Source organism: Carcharhinus amblyrhynchos, unplaced genomic scaffold (genome assembly GCF_965287045.1).
Source record: "Carcharhinus amblyrhynchos unplaced genomic scaffold, sCarAmb.v2.hapA scaffold_629, whole genome shotgun sequence".
NCBI lineage: Eukaryota > Metazoa > Chordata > Chondrichthyes > Carcharhiniformes > Carcharhinidae > Carcharhinus > Carcharhinus amblyrhynchos.
This window is the reverse complement of record NW_027650369.1, coordinates 34475-53891: the sequence shown is the minus strand read 5'-3', so window position 1 is coordinate 53891 and position 19417 is coordinate 34475. Positions and strand designations below refer to the sequence as shown.

The 19417-nt window shown below is 51.6% G+C and overlaps 1 protein-coding gene across 1 annotated transcript in view; it reads left to right on the top strand.

Moving 5' to 3' along the window:
* The window catches only part of LOC145339718 (TRIO and F-actin-binding protein-like), a 54920-nt gene that overhangs the window by 16696 nt on the left and 18807 nt on the right, over positions 1 to 19417 (top strand). Inside the window, exons 6-7 of the mRNA XM_080184238.1 lie at positions 1897 to 1935; positions 17909 to 18404. Coding sequence (XP_080040364.1) covers positions 1897 to 1935; positions 17909 to 18404 — 535 coding nt within the window. The remainder of the gene's footprint in view (positions 1 to 1896; positions 1936 to 17908; positions 18405 to 19417) is intronic.

Below are 19417 nucleotides of genomic sequence, written 5' to 3'. Positions count from 1 at the left end.
CTCCCAAAGTCCGAAGACGTGCTGGTTAGGGTGCATTGGCCGTGCTAAATTCTCTCTCAGTGTACCCGAACAGGCACCAGAGTGTGCCAACTAGAGGGATTTTCACAGTAACTTCATTGCAGTTACTGTCAGCCTACTTGTGTCTAATAAATAAACTTTAAGTAGGCTTACATTAACACTGCATTGAAGCTACTGTGAAAATCCCGTAGTTGCCACACTCTGGCGCCTGTTTGGGTACACGGAGGGAGAATTTAGCACGGCCAGTGCACCCTAACCAGCACGTCTTTCGGACTGTGGAAGGAAACCCATGCAGACAGAAGTAAAATGTGCAAACTCCACATAGAAAGCCACCGGAAGCTGGAATCAAACCCAGGTCTCTGGCGCTGTGAGGCAGCTGTGCTAACCACTGTGCCACCGTGCCACCAATAAACCTCAAACACTCCCTGAGCAGTGAGTTCCACATTCTTGCTTCTCAGTGGGCAGGGAAGTTTCCTCTGAATTTGCCGTCTAATTTATTAGTCACCGTCTGATATTGATGGCTTCTGGTTTTGGCCAGCAATGTGTTTACCTGTGTTTCTCAGCTGAGTGTCAAAGACATGTAGAAAGCTTCAGGCTGTCTCTCTGAAAGTATTTCATTCATTTATTTATGGGACGTGGGTGTTGTCGGCTAGGCCAGCATTTATTGCCCACCCTTAATTGCCCCTTGAGAAGGTGGTGGTGAGCTGCCTTCTTGAACCCGCTGCAGTCCACGTGGTGTAGGTACACCCACAGTGCTGTTAGGGAGGGAGTTCCAGGATTTTGACCCAGCGACAGTGAAGGAACGGCCAACATATTTCCAAGTCAGAATGGTGAGTGACTTGGAGGGGAAGTTGCAGGTGGTGGTGTATCTGCTGCCCTTGTCCTTCTAGATGGTGGTGGCCATGGGTCTGGAAGATAGAGCACTGACCTCACACCAGACACAAGCTCCAGCCCGTCCTTAACAACTGTCCTGTCACGTTCACCACTGAGGTATCGGAATCATGTGAGACTTTCTCCATCTCCCCCTCCCCGGGTAAACGTGACTGAGGCCAATTGCTGAACACCCAGCAACAGAGGGTAGAACTGGGTGCATAGTGGTCAGGAAATGTTGGGGGGGTAACATGGGGGCATGAGGGTAAGAATGGGATTGAGACTAAGAATGGAGGAGGGATTGGGAGTAAGAATGGGGAGGGATTGAGAGTAAGAACGGGGGAGGGATTGGGGGTAAGGATGGGAGAGGGATTAGGGGTAAGGATGGGGGAGGGATTGGGGGTAAGGACGGGGGAGGGATTGGGGGTAAGGACGGGGGAGGGATTGGGGGTAAGGACGGGGGAGGGATTGGGGGTAAGGACGGGGGAGGGATTGGGGGTAAGGACGGGGGAGGGATTGGGGGTAAGGACGGGGGAGGGATTGGGGTAAGGACGGGGGAGGGAATGGGGGTAAGGACGGGGGAGGGATTGGGGGTAAGGACGGGGAGGGATTGGGGTAAGGACGGGGGAGGGATTGGGGGTAAGAACGGGGGAGGGATTGGGGGTAAGGACGGGGGAGGGATTGAGAGTAAGAACTGGGGAGGAGGGATTAGGGATAAGAATGGGGGAGGGATTGCGGTAATGGGGTGTGTATGGCGGTATGAATGTCGGGTTACAGGGTGGGGGGAGATTGGGGTGGATGATGAGAGGAAAGGAGTGTTGTGGAATTCTGAATAAACGGTGCTTTGAAGCTTGGATCTGGGTTGTGAAAGTGCTCCCCAGGTTCTGCTCCTGAGCTGATTGACTGTCGATGAGATGTGGAAATGAGTTTTCCTGATTTGTTTTACTGGAATGTTTTCTAATAACTGCGCTGTGTGTTTTCTCCCCATTTCCACTTGTTGCTGCTCAGGAGGAACACTTGGATGAAAACCTCCACTTCGAAATCCAGGTGAGAGTTCCACTTCCTTCAATGCACAGCCTTTTCCCCGGCCTCCCTCCCTCCCCCACTTCCTCCCTCCCTCCCTCCCCCACTTCCTCCCTCCCCGGGTAAGCTCCCTCGGCCCCGGATAGGCTCCCTTGGCCCTGGGCAATGGGGGAGCAGCAGTGAATTGTAATGATGTTAGTGCCTTTACTCCCTGTTACTGAGTCACCCAATGTAAACCATTCCCTTGCACCTTCCATGCAGGCTGTAGCAGGAAATCCTGGAATTCCCCTGGCCAGTGGTGAGATAGTTCGATAATCTGCTTTTTTAAAATTCATTCTTGGGACTTGGGCGTTGCTGTCTGGCCAGTATTTATTGCCCCATCACTGCTTGTCTTTGAGAAGGTGGGGGTGAGCCACCTTCTTGAATCGCTGCAGTGCATGGACTGTGGGTTCACCCACAGTGTCGTTAGAGAGAGAGTTCCGTGATGTTATTTGAGGGTAAGTATTGAATGGGACACCAGTTCCTCCCTCCCTCCCTCATTCCTACCCTCAAGCCCTCCCCGTTACCCTCAATCCCTCCCCCGTCCTTACCCTCAATCCCTCCCCCGTCCTTACCCCTAATCCCTCCCCCGTCCTTACCCTCAATCCCTCCCCCGTCCTTACCCTCAATCCCTCCCCCGTCCTTACCCTCAATCCCTCCCCCGTCCTTACCCTCAAGCCCTCCCCCGTCCTTACCCTCAAGCCCTCCCCCGTCCTTACCCTCAAGCCCTCCCCCGTCCTTACCCTCAAGCCCTCCCCCGTCCTTACCCTCAATCCCTCCCCCGTCCTTACCCTCAATCCCTCCCCCGTCCTTACCCTCAAGCCCTCCCCCGTCCTTACCCTCAAGCCCTCCCCCGTCCTTACCCTCAAGCCCTCCCCCGTCCTTACCCTCAAGCCCTCCCCCGTCCTTACCCTCAAGCCCTCCCCCGTCCTTACCCTCAAGCCCTCCCCCGTCCTTACCCTCAAGCCCTCCCCCGTCCTTACCCTCAAGCCCTCCCCCGTCCTTACCCTCAATCCCTCCCCCGTCCTTACCCTCAAGCCCTCCCCCGTCCTTACCCTCAAGCCCTCCCCCGTCCTTACCCTCAAGCCCTCCCCCGTCCTTACCCTCAAGCCCTCCCCCGTCCTTACCCTCAAGCCCTCCCCCGTCCTTACCCTCAAGCCCTCCCCCGTCCTTACTCTCAAGCCCTCCCCCGTCCTTACTCTCAAGCCCTCCCCCGTCCTTACTCTCAAGCCCTCCCCCGTCCTTACTCTCAAGCCCTCCCCCGTCCTTACTCTCAAGCCCTCCCCCGTCCTTACTCTCAAGCCCTCCCCCGTCCTTACTCTCAAGCCCTCCCCCGTCCTTACTCTCAAGCCCTCCCCCGTCCTTACTCTCAAGCCCTCCCCCGTCCTTACTCTCAAGCCCTCCCCCGTCCTTACTCTCAAGCCCTCCCCCGTCCTTACTCTCAAGCCCTCCCCCGTCCTTACTCTCAAGCCCTCCCCCGTCCTTACTCTCAAGCCCTCCCCCGTCCTTACTCTCAAGCCCTCCCCCGTCCTTACTCTCAAGCCCTCCCCCGTCCTTACTCTCAAGCCCTCCCCCGTCCTTACTCTCAAGCCCTCCCCCGTCCTTACTCTCAAGCCCTCCCCCGTCCTTACTCTCAAGCCCTCCCCCGTCCTTACTCTCAAGCCCTCCCCCGTCCTTACTCTCAAGCCCTCCCCCGTCCTTACTCTCAAGCCCTCCCCCGTCCTTACTCTCAAGCCCTCCCCCGTCCTTACTCTCAAGCCCTCCCCCGTCCTTACTCTCAAGCCCTCCCCCGTCCTTACTCTCAAGCCCTCCCCCGTCCTTACTCTCAAGCCCTCCCCCGTCCTTACTCTCAAGCCCTCCCCCGTCCTTACTCTCAAGCCCTCCCCCGTCCTTACTCTCAAGCCCTCCCCGTCCTTACTCTCAAGCCCTCCCCCGTCCTTACTCTCAAGCCCTCCCCCGTCCTTACTCTCAAGCCCTCCCCTGTCCTTTCCGCCGTCCCTCCCTAATTACCCCCATTCCTATCCTCAATCCCTCCCCAACCCCCGACTCTTCCAATAATGCAATGGTTTCTTTTATGGCCACCAGACTGGACTTTGGTTTAACACCTCATTCAAAAGACAGCACCTCAGACAGTGCAGCCCTCCTCCGGAACTGCGCTGGGCGTGGTAGCCTAGATTTTGAGCGATAGTGGGACTTGGACACACACGCTTCTGAGAGTGTTACCCACTGAGCCAGTTGACTGGATGTGAGCCACCAATTAGATTTGTGTGAAACATTACTTGTGATAGAGGCGTGGTGTGCTACTGAGAACACAACAAAAACTGCGATACCCCCACTTTGGCACCTGTTCTGATCCCCTGGCTTATATAGATTAGAATTTTATATTTGCCTGGATGAGTGTGGCTCCAACAACACAAAAAAAGCACTTAAACATGTGGGATAGTAAGTTGCAATTGTATGATAAGAAATTTCCCAACATAAATGGATAGTGAATGGGGAGAGATTTGGCAGATGGAGTTTAATGTGGATAAGTGTGAGGTTATCCACTGGCAAGATAAATGCAAAGCAAATTATTATCTACATGGAGGGAAACTTCAGAGTGCTTTGGTGTAGAGGGATCTGGTGTCCTCGTGCACAAATCGCAGGAAGTTAGTATGCAGCTACAGCAGGAAATAAGGAAGTTAAATGGAATCTTGGCATTTTATTGCTAAAGGAATAGAGTATAAAAGTGAGGAAGTGTTGCTGCAACTGTACAAGGCATTAATGAGACCGCAACTGGAATATTGTGCACAGATTTGCTCCCCATTACCCGTGGAGGGATGTAGTTACATTGGAGGTGGTTCAGAGGAGGTTCACTAGATTGATTCCAGAGTTGAGGTGTTTGTCTTATGAAGAGAGATTGAACAGTTTAGAGCTCTCGAGAAGGGTTTGGGGAGATCGAATTGAGGGATATAAGATGCTAAAGCAGGATGGACAAAGTCACCATAGAAAAGATGTTTCCTGTTGTGGGGTGATCTCGAACAAGAGGTCATAGGATAAGGGGCAGCAGATTTAAAAGAGAGATGAGGAGAAGCTACTTCTCTCAAAGGGTGATGAATCTGTGGAATTCTCTGCCCCAGACGCCGGGACACTGAGTAAATTTAAGGAGGAGATAGGACAGATGTTTAATTAGTAATGGGTTGAAAGGATATGGCGAACAGACAGGAAAGTGAACAAAGAACAGTACAGCACAGGAACAGGCCCGTCGACCCACCAAGCCTGTGCCCATCACATTGTCCTATCTCGGCCAACCGCCTGTGTCCGACTATTTCCCACCTGTTCTCGGGTCTATCCAGACAGGTCTTAAATGTTGCTAATATGTTTGCCTCAACCACCTCACTTGGCATTCATTCCAGGCCCCCACCACTCTCTGTGTTAAAAACTTCACCCTTACATCTCTACTGAACCTTTCCCCCTTTACCTTGAACTCGTGCCCCTCATAATTGTCATTCCTGCTCTGGGAAAAAGTGGAGTTGAAACTGAGACAAGATCAGCCATGATTCTATTGAATGGCGATGGAGCCGGCCCGAGGGGCTCAATGGCCTACTACTGCTCCTAGTTCTTGTGATTCTTATGAACTCAACACCATCCAGGCAGAATAGCCACTCGAGTGACACCCAATCCACTGCCTTGAACCTTCACTCCCTCCATGACCGATGCACAGTGGCAGCCGCGTGTACCATCTACACGATGCAGCAATTCACTGAGGTTCCTTTGACAGCACCTTCCAAACCCATAATCTCAACTGTCTAAAAGTAAAGTTGCCAGAGTCCCAGATGACCATAGGCTGCTCTCTGTTTTGAGGAGAGAGCTGTTTGAACATAGAAGATAGAACACTACAGCACAAACAGGCTCTTTGGCCCACAAGTTGCACCGATCATATCCCTACCTACCAGGCCTATCTATAACCCTCAATCCCATTAAATTCCATGTACTCATCCAGAAGTCTTTTAAAAGACCCCAGCGAGTTCGCCTCTACCACCACCGACGGCAGCCGATTCCACTCACTCACCACCCTCTGAGTGAAAAACTTACCCCTGACATCTCCTCTGTACCTGCTCCCCAGCACCTTAAACCTGTGTCCTCTCGTAGCGACCATTTCAGCCCTGGGAAAAAGCCTCCGAGAATCCACCCTATCTATTCCTCTCAACATCTTATACACCTCTATCAGGTCACCTTTCAACCTTCATCTCTCCAGGGAGAAGAGACCCAGCTCCCTCAACCTATCCTCATAAGGCATACCTCCCAATCCAGGCAATCCATCATCACCAGGTTCGGTGGTGATTTAACCTGAGAATCACCACAGCTCAGGTGAGGGGCAGGGTTGAGAAGGCAGGACCTTCATGAATACCTGACTTGGAAATACATCACTGTTCCTTCAGTGTCGCTGGGTCAAAATCCTGGAATTCCCTCCCTAGCTACCTGGGCGGCACGGTAGCACAGTGGTTAGCACTGCTGCTTCACAGCTCCAGGGACCTGGGTTCGATTCCCGGCTCGGGTCACTGTCTGTGTGGGGTTTACACATTCTCCCCATGTCTTCATGGGTTTCCTCCGGGTGCTCCGGATTCCTCCCACAGTCTGAAGATATGCGGGTTAGGTTGATTGGCCATGCTGAGAAATTCCCCCTGTCCAGGGATGTGTAGGTTAGAGGGATTAGTGGGGATAGGGCCTGGGTGGGATTGTGGTCAGTGCAGACTCGACGGGCCGAAGGGCCTCTTTTTGTGGGGTTCTATGATCTATGAACAGCACTGTGGGTGTGCCTACATCACATGGACTGCAGCGGGTTCAAGAAGGTGGCTCACCACCACCTTCTCAAGGGGCAATAAGGGATGGGCAACAAAAGCTGGCCGAGCCAGTACTGCCCATATCCTGTGATAAAAGATGTACTGGATTTGTGTTATAATGGACCTCCTCCTGGACAATCGCAGTAAGGAACAGGGCATCACTGACAAGCCCAGACCTTAGAGGTTCATAAGATATAGGAGCAGAATTAGGCCATTTAGCCCATCGAGTCTGCTCCACCATTTGATCATGGCTGATATGCTCCTCATCCCCATTTTCCTGCCTTCTCTCTTCAACCCATTCCCAATTAAAAATCCATTTAACTCCTCCTTAAATGTACTCACTGTCCCAGCATCCGCCACACTCTCAGATTCACAATCCTGCTGGGATAAATGTATGGGGATAGGGCCTGGGTGAGATTGTGATCGCTGCAGACTCGATGGACTGAATGGCCTCCTCCTGCACTATAGGGATTCTTTGGGAGAAGTAGTTTCTCCTCAACTCTGTTTTAAATTTGATACCCCTTATCCTAAGACTATGACCTCTCGTCCTAGACTGTCCCACCAGCGGAAGCATCTGCTCCGTGTCTACTTTAAGAACATAAGAACATAAGAAATAGGAGCAGGAGTAGGCCATCTAGCCCTTCGAGCCTGCCCCGCCATTCAATAAGATCATGGCTGATCTGTCGTGGCTCAGTTCCACTTTCCCGCCCTCTCCCCATAACCCTTAATCCCCTCTCTTATCAAGAACCCATCAACCCGCTTCTTAAAAATATTTAGCGAGGCAGCCTCCACCACTTCAACGGGCAGAGAATTCCAGAGATTCACCACCCTTTGAGTGAAGAAGTTCCTCCTCAACTCCGTTCTAAACCGCCCCCCCTTTATCTTGAGGCTGTGCCCCCTAGTCCTACTGTCTTTTTTGAGCGGGAAGAGTCTCTCCACCTCTATCCTATCCATCCCATTCATCATCTTATACGTCTCAATGAGATCTCCCCTCATTCTTCTAAACTCTAACGAGTACAAGCCTAGTTTATTCAGCCTCTCCTCATAGCTCAATCCCCTCAACTCCGGTATCAGCCTAGTAAACCTCCTCTGCACTCCCTCCAGGGCCAAAATATCCTTGCGCAGGTGCGGCGCCCAAAACTGCACACAGTACTCCAGCTGCGGCCTCACCAATGCCCTATACAGCTGCAGCAAGACCTCCCTACTTTTATATTCAATCCCCCTCGCTATGAAGGCCAGCATCCCATTCGCCTTCCTGACCACCTGCTGCACCTGCAAGCTGGGTTTTTGCGACTCATGCACAAGGACCCCGAGGTCCCTCTGCACCGTCGCCTGCTGCAGTTTTTCGCCCCGTAAGTAATAGTCCTTCCTACCATTCTTCCTACCAAAGTGGACCACCTCACACTTGCCAACATTAAATTCCATTTGCCATTTCCTGGCCCATTCACCCAGCCTATCTAGATCCTTCTGCAGACTCTCCACACCCTCCGCACAATTTGCCTTTCCCCCAATCTTGGTGTCATCAGCAAATTTCGACACCCTGCACTCGGTTCCCTCCTCCAGATCATCTATATAAATGGTAAATATCCATGCCTTTTTATCATCTTGTATTTACCATTTATATAGATGATCTGGAGGAGGGAACCGAGTGCAGGGTGTCGAAATTTGCTGATGACACCAAGATTGGGGGAAAGGCAAATTGTGCGGAGGGTGTGGAGAGTCTGCAGAAGGATCTAGATAGGCTGGGCGAATGGGCCAGGAAATGGCAAATGGAATTTAATGTTGGCAAGTGTGAGGTGGTCCACTTTGGTAGGAAGAATGGTAGGAAGGACTATTACTTACGTGGCGAAAAACTGCAGCAGGCGACGGTGCAGAGGGACCTCGGGGTCCTTGTGCATGAGTCGCAAAAACCCAGCTTGCAGGTGCAGCAGGTGGTCAGGAAGGCGAATGGGATGCTGACCTTCATAGCGAGGGGGATTGAATATAAAAGTAGGGAGGTCTTGCTGCAGCTGTATAGGGCATTGGTGAGGCCGCAGCTGGAGTACTGTGTGCAGTTTTGGGCGCCGTACCTGCGCAAGGATATTTTGGCCCTGGAGGGAGTGCAGAGGAGGTTTACTAGGCTGATACCGGAGTTGAGGGGATTGAGCTATGAGGAGAGGCTGAATAAACTAGGCTTGTACTCGTTAGAGTTTAGAAGAATGAGGGGAGATCTCATTGAGACGTATAAGATGATGAATGGGATGGATAGGATAGAGGTGGAGAGACTCTTCCCGCTCAAAAAAGACAGTAGGACTAGGGGGCACAGCCTCAAGATAAAGGGGAGGCGGTTTAGAACGGAGTTGAGGAGGAACTTCTTCACCCAAAGGGTGGTGAATCTCTGGAATTCTCTGCCCGTTGAAGTGGTGGAGGCTGCCTCGCTAAATATTTTTAAGAAGCGGGTTGATGGGTTCTTGATAAGAGAGGGGATTAAGGGTTATGGGGAGAGGGCGGGAAAGTGGAACTGAGCCACAACAGATCAGCCATGATCTTATTGAATGGCGGGGCAGGCTCGAAGGGCTAGATGGCCTACTCCTGCTCCTATTTCTTATGTTCTTATGTTCTTAAACCTCAATTTGTTCTCCCCTCGTTCTTCTCAATTCCAGAGAGTATAGGCCTCAATCTCTCTTCATACCCTCATCTCTGGAATCAAGCTCATGAACCTCCTCTGAACTGTCTCCAATAACACTACACCATTCCTCAGATAAAGGGGACCAAAACTGCCGAACTGGGGGGTTGTGATGTGGAGATGCTGGTGTTGGACTGGGATAAACACAGTAAGAAGTCTCACAACACCAGGTTAAAGTCCATCAGGTTAAAGTCCATCAGGTTAAAGTCCAGCAAACCTGTTGGACTTTAAGCTGGTGTTGTGAGACTTCAAACTGATGAAACCACAGGGCTAGGGAAAAGGCAAACACAAAGCCATTTCTCAAAAGGCAAATCCTGTTGGAAGAGACGGTCCTGGAACGGTGGCGATCTCTTGGGCAGGAAATCGGCCAGTTCCTGAACAGGGAGGAAGCGAGGGGATCCATACTTCCTACGTAGCCAGGACGGTGAGGAGACAGTTTGACCTCAGCACCATCCTGTCGCTGCACTGTCAGTAAAGGCCACCCTGACCGATCCCTGAACTGGGTTACGTTTTGTCCAGCTGGCGGAAGATGGACCACAAACCGCACCCCCCCCCACTCTCCGGCCTGTCGGATGACTGTGTCATTGGGAAAATTTGTGGCTGGATCCTGCAGTTTCCTGTCGAGGAGAGGAGGGAAGTTCTTCCAGTCAAAGCCTCGTGTGAAAACTGAGAGAGAGCAAGAAGGGAGTTGCTGCTTTTTCACTCGCCAAGGTTTTCCACTAGACCTCTTGCCCCTCCCTCTGGTGTTTATGTCCCACACACACAGTTTGTGCTGTCAAGGTTTTCTGCTTCTTGTGGAAGGCTAACAGGATTAAAGAGACCTCACTATGTACAATCCTGGGAAATAGCAAACTTCCGGCTCTGAGCACAACTTAATCCCATTCTGCTCTATCTCCCTCAATCACTCTTAATGTTCCAAATCAACTCATTACAAAGCACCCGAGCTAGGGGGTTTTTTCACTGTAACTTCCTGGGTTTCTATGATTCAGGTAGAAGATCGAGCCCAGTCGTGTTGAATGTTGGGATCAGTGACGTTTGCCCCTGTTCCTCGGTTTGTAATCCCATAACGAGCCCCCAGCCAATGTGTTCACCCACCACACCGGGCGGTGGTCTTGCTCACACCCCCAGACCCCTCCACCCTCTCTATCCATCTCTCTGAACCGCCCCTTCAAAGTTTCCTGCCTCGACCCTTAACCCCAGAAGTGAATTCCGGAGTGTTGCACTCCGGCCGGAATTTTCCGGTGGGTTTTCCTGCGGCCGTTGGGATTTCCCAGTCCTGCCGGAGCTGGTGACGATTTGCTTGGCTTGTCTGGCGGGGGGTGGGGAGGTCGGCTTCGGCGGGTCTGCCAACTGGCAGGACGGGAAGGTTCCGACCTCTATGTTTCTCTGTCCTTCTGTTTAACACCTCATGTTTGACTGTTGTGCCTGAGGCCTCGCACCCCCTTAGCCGTGCACGGTACAGTCCATCAGTGCAGCCTAACGTGGGGGGATTCTACGGCCTCGCTTGACCCGAGATCAGAAAATCACACCCAAAGTCAACGGACCTTCCCGTTATCCGCCCCTCACCCTCTCCGATCCCCGTGGCGGGGTGGGCTGGTAAAATTCTGGCCATGATGTTTGATGGCTGCAGTGTGAAATCTCAGAGTATAGGGGCAGTACGGTGGCACAGCGGTTAGCACTGCTACCTCACAGCGCCAGGGACCCGGGTTCAATTCCAGCCTCGGGTCACCGTCCGTGTGGAGTCTGCACGTTCTCCCCGCGTCTGCGTCCGGTTTCCTTTCAAAGTCCAAAGATGTGCAGGTTAGGTGGATTGGCCATGCTAAATTGTCCCCTAACGTTCGGGGGATTAGCAGGGTAAATGTGTGGGATTACAGGGGCCTGGGTGGGATTGTGGTCGGTGCAGACTTGATGGGATTCTATGGATCTCAATGGATTTTAACACTTTGGCTCGGGGTGGGGGAGAGAGGTAACGGGCTGCTGTGGGCAGTGGGTGGGGAGAGCAATGGGTGTTCTTCTGAAACCCCTCATGGTTCTTGGTCTCCGCTCGCTTTGCGATGTCACACTCTTCTGTTATCTCCACTCTGCTCAGCGAGAGAAGCTTATGTGGCTAACCTGGAGCTGCCAGTGCGGAATCTCGTCTAATCACAGACATTGTCGCGATTTGCGGAGGGAATAGTTGATGACTTCAACATATTCAGCACCACCTGAATTTCGACTCACCACCATTTCACTATAACTAATCCCGTTTATATGGTTGGAGTCAGACCTGACACTAAGGATGGTGGTTGGAGGTCAGTTATCTCAGTTCCAGGACATCTCTGCAGGGGTTCCTCAGGGTAGCGTTCGAGACCCCAACCATCTTTGGCTGCTTCATCGATGACCTGGTTCCCATCGTAAGATGGGGAAGTTGGTTGATGATGGTACAATGTTCAGCACCATTCCTCAGATACTGAAGCAGTCCATCCCACATAAAACCTGGGACAAGATTCAGGCTTGGTCCCTTACGTGGCAAATGCCAATAAATGGCCACCTCCAACAAGAGAGAATCCAACCCCCTCTGCTTGACATTCAATGGCATTGCCATCGCTCAATCCCCCACTATCAACATTGACCAGAAACTGGACTGGACTAAGAACATAAGAAATAGGAGCAGGAGTAGGCCATCTAGCCCTTTGAGCCTGCCCCGCCATTCAATAAGATCATGGCTGATCTGTCGTGGCTCAGTTCCACATTCCCGCCCTCTCCCCATAACCCTTAATCCCCTCTCTTATCAAAAACCCATCAACCCGCTTCTTAAAAATATTTAGCGAGGTAGCCTCCACCACTTCAACGGGCAGAGAATTCCAGAGATTCACCACCCTTTGAGTGAAGAAGTTCCTCCTCAACTCTGTTCTAAACCACCCCCCCTTTATCTTGAGGCTGTGCCCCCTAGTCCTGCTATCCTTTCTGAGCGGGAAGAGTCTCTCCACCTCTATCCTATCCATCCCATTCATCATCTTATACGTCTCAATGAAGCCTAATTTATTCAGCCTCTTCTCATAGCTCAACCCCCTCAACTCCGGCATCAGCCTAGTAAACCTCCTCTGCACTCCCTCCAAGGCCAAAATATCCTTGCGTAAGTACGGCGCCCAAAACTGCACACAGTACTCCAGCTGCGGCCTCACCAATGCCCTATACAGCCGCAGCAAGACCTCCCTACTTTTATATTCAATCCCCTCGCTATGAAGGCCAGCATCCCATTCGCCTTCCTGACCACCTGCTGCACCTGCAAGCTGGGTTTTTGCGACTCATGCACAAGGACCCCGAGGTCCCTCTGCACCGTCGCCTGCTGCAGTTTTTCTCCACGTAAGTAATAATCCTTCCTACCATTATTCCTACCAAAGTGGACCACCTCGCACTTGCCAACATTAAATTCCATTTGCCATTTCCTGGCCCATTCGCCCAGCCTATCTAGATCCTTCTGTAGACTCTCCCCACCCTCCGCACAATTTGCCTTTCCACCAATTTTGGTGTCATCAGCAAATTTCGACACCCTACACTCGGTTCCCTCCTCCAGATCATCTATATAAATGGTAAATAGCTGAGGCCCCAGCACTGACCCCTGGGGCACTCCACTAGTCACCAACCGCCAATCTGAATAGCACCCATTGACCCCCACTCTCTGCCTCCTATTTGACAACCAGTCCTCTATCCACGCTAACACCCTACCCCCAACTCCATGCCCCCTGACCTTCTGCAATAACCTCTTGTGAGGTACCTTGTCAAACGCCTTCTGAAAATCAAGAAAGACCACATCCACCGGCTCTCCTCTATCCACCGCCCTAGACACATCCTCATAGAACTCCAGTAAATTTGTCAGACACGACTTCCCTTTAACGAAACCGTGCTGCGTCTGCTCTATCAAGCAGTTCCCCTCAAGATGCCTCGCTATTTCCTCCTTGATGACGGATTCTAACATTTTACCTACAACAGACGTTAAACTAACAGGCCTATAATTCCCCGCCTTTTGCCTGGCACCCTTCTTAAACAACGGCGTAACGTTAGCCGTTTTCCAATCTCCCGGCACTTCCCCGGAATCCAGCGATGTCTGGAAAATAACCACCAAGGCATCCACTATCACCTCCGCCATTTCTTTCAGGACCCTCGGATGCATTCCATCCGGTCCTGGGGACTTGTCCACAATCAGCCCCTCCAGTCTGTCGAGCACCACCTCTCTAGTAACAGTAATGTCATCGAGACCCTCCAGTCCTACCATCTTTCCATCTCTAACATCCGGCAAATTATTCACGTCCTCCTCCGTGAAGACCGAAACAAAAAAGTTATTCAAGACCTCCGCCATATCCCCATCCCCTACCACTAAGTCCCCCTTCTCATCCTCTAAGGGACCAACGTTCACCCTAGCCAGCCTCTTCCTTTTTATATACTTATAAAAACTCTTGCTATCCTTTTTTATATTAAGCGCTAGCCCAGCTTCATAGTTTCTCCTACCCTTCTTTATCAACTTCTTTGTCAATCTTTGTTGACATTTAAACCTCTCCCAATAACCAGATAAATGCTGTGACTACAGAGGCTGGGGATTCTGCGGAGAGTAACTCACCTGCTGACTCCCCGAAGCCTGTCCACCATCGACAAAACGCAAGTCAGGAGTGTGATGGAATATTGTCCTCTTTCCTGGGTGGCTCCAACAACACTCGTGAGGCTCAACACCATCCAGGACAAAGTAGCCCCATCTGATGAGCACCCCATTCATTCCCCCCACTACTGATGCAAAGTGGCAGCAGTGTGTAACTTCCACAAGATGCATAGAAACAGGAAAACAAGGAAAATAGGAGCAGGAGGAGGCCATTCAGCCCTTTGAACGCACTCCGCCATTCATTATGATTATCCAACTCAATAGCTTGATCCCATCTCCCTCCCATACCCTTTCATCCCCAGTGCAATACTTCACCACGTCTTGAAAATCTACAACGGTTTGGCCTCAACTACTCTCTGTGGTAATGAATTCCACAAGCTGACCACTCTCTGGGTGAAGAAATTTCTCTTTGTCTCTGTCCTGGACTGCAACATCTGTCCAAGATCCATTCGATAGCACCTTCCAAACCCGTCACCTCTACCACCTAGAAGGACAGGGGCAGCAGATACACGGGAGCACCACCACCAGCAAGTTCCCCTCCAGGCCAGTCAGTATTCTGACTCGGAAATATACATCGGACATTCCTCCACTGTCACTGGGACAAAATCATAGAACCCTTATGGTGTAGAAGGAGGCCATTCAGCCCATCGAGTCTGCACCGATCACAATCCCACCCAGGCCCTATCCCCATAACCCCATGCACTCACCTTAGCTAGTTCCCTGACACTAAGGGGCAATTTAGCACAGCCAATCCACCTAACCTGCACATCTTTCCGACTGTGGGAGGAAACCAGAGCACCCGGAGGAAACCCACACAGACACGGGGAGAATGTGCAGACTCCACACAGACAGTGACCCGAGGCCGGGAGTCGAACCCAGGTCCCTGGTGCTGAGAGGCAGCAGTGCTAACCCACTGTGCCACTCTGAAACCCCCTCCCTAACAGCACAGTGGGTGTACCTATACCACATGGACTGCAGCATTTGGAGAGGGCAGCTCACCACCACCACCTCAATTAGGAATGGACAGTAAGTGGTGGCCAGCCAGCGATGCTCACGTGCTGTGAATGAATAAAGAGAAGGGAATTAATTTAGCTCCCTGATAACTTTATCATCCTGAGGTGCTGCCTTTTAATGCCCTGTGAACCAGACCCCTTGAAATCCCCTCTACACTTCCACAGCACTGGGCAGGCTTCCATTCTGAGAATACTTACTGTTTTCTTTATAAAGTCCACAGATTGGCGGCACGGTGGTTAGCACTGCTGCCTCACGGCGCCGGGGACCCAGGTTCAATTCCCAGCTTGGGTCACTGTCTGTGCGGAAATCTGCACATTCTCCCCGTGTCTGTCTGGGTTTCCTCCAGGTGCTCCGGTTTCCTCCCACAGTCCGAAAGACGTGCTGGTTAGGGTGCGTTGGCCGTGCTAAATTGCCTCTAGGTTTGGGGGGAATTGCAAGTTAACTATGTGGAGTAAAGGGTTGACGGTGCAGGCTCGATGGGCCGAATGGCCTCCTCCTGTACTGTAGGGATTCTATGATTATCTCCTTTCACTATTGACGCTGAATTCCATCTGCTACATTTGCAGCAATTATCTAACCAGCATGTCCCGACAGCTGCCTCAGCATTTCACAAGAATTTACCATATCTGCTATTTTTGTCTTATCTACAAGTTTTAAACACCCCTCCCTCCCTCCCTCCCGACCTATATCCGAATACTCAGTGAAGTAGCCTCAGAACACAGGGTGGCACAGTGGGTTGGCACTGCTGCCTCACAGCGCCAGGGACCCGGGTTCGATTCCGGCATAGGGTCACTGGCTGTGTGGAGTCTGCGCGTTCTCCCCGTGTCTGTGTGGGTTTCCTCCGGGTGCTCCGGTTTCCTCCCACGTTCCAAAGATGTGCAGGTTAGATTAATTAGCCGTACTAAATTGCCCGTTAGTGTTCCGAAATGTGTGGGTTTGTAGGGCCTGGGGCGGGATTGTGGTCGATGCAGGCTCGGTGGTCTGGATGGCCTCATTCTGCAGCGTGGGGTTTCTATGATTCTATGAATTGAGCTCTGTGAGGCATCGCTGCCCACGTTAACCTGCCCTGGACATGGGCCTTCAGCTATCGCACACTCTGCATTGCTCCTTCTGGGCAGCTTTTAATCCAGTTTACTGTCCTCCCCTAGTTGCAGATCACCGTTCCTCTACATCCTCAGAGATTCTTCTATCCACTGTACTTGGGGAGGCGATGGCCGAGTGGCATTATCACTAGACTATTAATCCAGAAACTCAGCTAATGTCCTGGGGTACCCGGCTTCAAATCCCACCACGGCAGATGGTGGAATTGGAATCAATAAAAAACAAATTTGGAGTTAAGAGCCTTCTGATGACCCATGAAACCATTGTTGATTGTTGGAAAAACCCATCTGGTTCACTAATGTCCTTTAGGGAAGGAAATCTGCCATCCTTACCCGGTCTGGCCTACATGTGATTCCAGAGCCGCAGCAATGTGGTTGACTCTCAACTGTCCTTGGGCAACTAGGGATGGGCAATAAATGCTGGCCGAGCCAGCGATGCCCATGTCCTATCAATGAATTAAAAAGCCTCGTCTAGGAAGTGTGTTGAGCACAATTATTCCCCATGAAATTGGCAATGACTTGTTTTTTTTATCTAAATAATCAGACCCCACTTGGAGTACTGTGCTCAGTTCTGGTCGCCTCATTACAAGAAAGATGTGGAAGCTATTGAGAGGGTGCAGAGGAGATTTACAAGGATGTTGCCTGGATTGGGAGGCATGCCTTATGAAGATAGGTTGAGGGAGCTCGGTCTTTTCTCCCTGGAGAGACGAAGGGTGAGAGGTGACCTGATAGAGGTGTATAAGATGTTGAGAGATATAGATAGGGTGGATTCTCAGAGGCTTTTTCCCAGGGCTGAATTGGTCGCTACAAGAGGACACAGGTTTAAGGTGCTGGGGAGCAGGTACACAGGAGATGTCAGGGGTAAGTTTTTCACTCAGAGGGTGGTGGGTGAGTGGAATCGGCTGCCGTCGGTGGTGGTGGAGGTGAACTCGTTAGGGTCTTTTAAGAGACTTCTGGATGAGTACATGGGACAATAGGATTGAGGGTTATAGGTAAGCCTAGTAGGTAGGGATATGATCGGCGTGACCTGTGGGCCGAAGGGCCTGTTTGTGCTGTAGTGTTCTATGTTCTATGTTCTAAATACATATCCATTTCATCCTTAATTAAAGGTTCCATGGTCTTTCCCTGCCACAGACTGTAAATTAAGCACCTTAACCAAACAAACACCTGACCAAATCTCATCACAAATACCCTGTGGCACAAGTAAAGGACCTCATGGTGATGGGTGGCATGGTGGCACAGTGGTTAGCACTGCTGCCTCATAGTGTCAGGGACCCGGGTTCAATAACGGCCTCGGGTGACTGTGCAGAGTCTGCACGTTCTCCCCGTGTCTGTGTGGGTTTCCTCCGGGTGCTCTGGTTTCCTCCCACAGTCCAAAGATGTGCAGGTTGGGGTGGATTGGCTGTGCTTAATTGCCCCTTAATGCCCCGCGATGTGTTAAAGTAAAGTTTAATATTAGTCACAAGTAAAGCTTACATTGACACTGCAATGAAGTTACTATGAAATAGGTTCGGTGAATTATCCACGGTAAATGTGTAGGGTTACGGGGATAGGGCCTGGGTGAGATTGTTGTTGGTGCAGCCTTGATGGGCCAAATGGCCGCCTCCTTGGCATTCTGTGAGATTCTATGCGTACGGCACTTTACAAATGCAGGTTGTTGTTGTTTTCAGAAGGCTTTGTGGTGATTGGTCTCTATTAATCCCAATGATTTTCTGCATTCTAGTTTAACAGACAGTAACAAGGAAAATACCTTCCGTGACACGATAGCCCGACGGAACGCGGTGAGACAGGAAGCTGCTGCCGCAGACAAGACGCGGGCAGAGGGGCAGCGGAGCAGCCGCCGGGGAGACGGCCATGAGCAGCGTCTGCTGCCGTGCGAGACGGTGGAGCTGGAGCCGGTCCAGCCGCCGCGGGGGGGGCAGGAGGCTGCCAAGGCCGAGGAGCTGCAGCGCGAGCAGGCCCAGCGCATCGCCGAGCGCAGCCGCTGGTTCGAGTCCACCAACCTCAACGAGTCGCCCTCCAGGACGGAGACGGCCTGGGCCCCCGCGTCCCTCCAACTCCCCGAGCCCCTCAGCAAGGACATCGAGGGGAAGTGGCAGGAGCTGGAGCGGATCCCGCTGCGGGATTACAAGCAGGTCCCCATCGTGTGCTCGCGGTCTCCCAATCCCAGCGGGAGCGACAGTGGGACATCGTGGGCCACCGAGCGACTGAAGAAGGAGGTAACGATTGGCTTTGTCCGGGTTGGTGTGTGAGGGAGCGGGGGGGGGGAGCGCAGAATGTACAGCTCAAAGACAAGCCCCTCCTCGCCCTGCCAGCGTCAGCCCTCCCTCCCTTCTCCAGTTCAACCCTGCAGATAATCAACCAGTCCAGCACAGGAACAGGCCCCTTGGCCCCTCCAAGTCTGCACCAATCATTTGATTTGATTTATTATTGTCACGTACAGCGAAAAAGTATTGTTTCTTGCGTACTGTACAGACAAAGCATACCGTTCATAGAGAAGGGAAGGGAGAGAGTGCAGAATGTAGTGTTACAGTCACAGCGAGGGTGCAGAGAAAGATCAACTTAATGCGAGGTAGGTCCATTCAAAAGTCTGACAGCAGCAGGGAAGAAGCTGTTCGAGTCGGTCGGTACGGGACCTCAGACTTTTGTATCTTTTTCCCAAAGGAAGAAGGTGGAAGAGAGAATATCCGGGGTGTGTGGGGCCCTTGATTATGCTGGCTGCTTTGCCGAGACAGCGGGAAGTGTAGACAGAGTCAATGGATGGGAGGCTGGTTTGCGTGATGGATTGGGCTATATTCATGACTTTTTGTAGTTCCTTGTGGTGTTGGTCAGAGCAGGAACCCAGACCAAGCTGTGATACAACCAGAAAGAATGCTTTCTATGGTGCATCTGTAAGAGTTGGTGAGAGTCGTAGCTGACATGCCAAATTTCCTTAGTCTCCTGAGAAAGTAGAGGCGTTGGTGGGGCTTTCTTAGTGTCAGCCCGGGGGACCAGGACAGGTTGTTGGTGACCTGGACACCTAAAAACTTGAAGCTCTCGGTCCTTTCTACTTCATCCCCATTGATGTAGACACAGGCATGTTCTGTCTCCTTCATGAAGTTGGTGATAACAATCCTTCATTTTGTTGACATTAAGGGACATTTAGTGCCTAAACTAAAACCGTACGCACTCAGAGTCCGTATCCTTCCATTCCCACCCTATTCATGTATTTATCTAGTTGTCCCTTAAATGC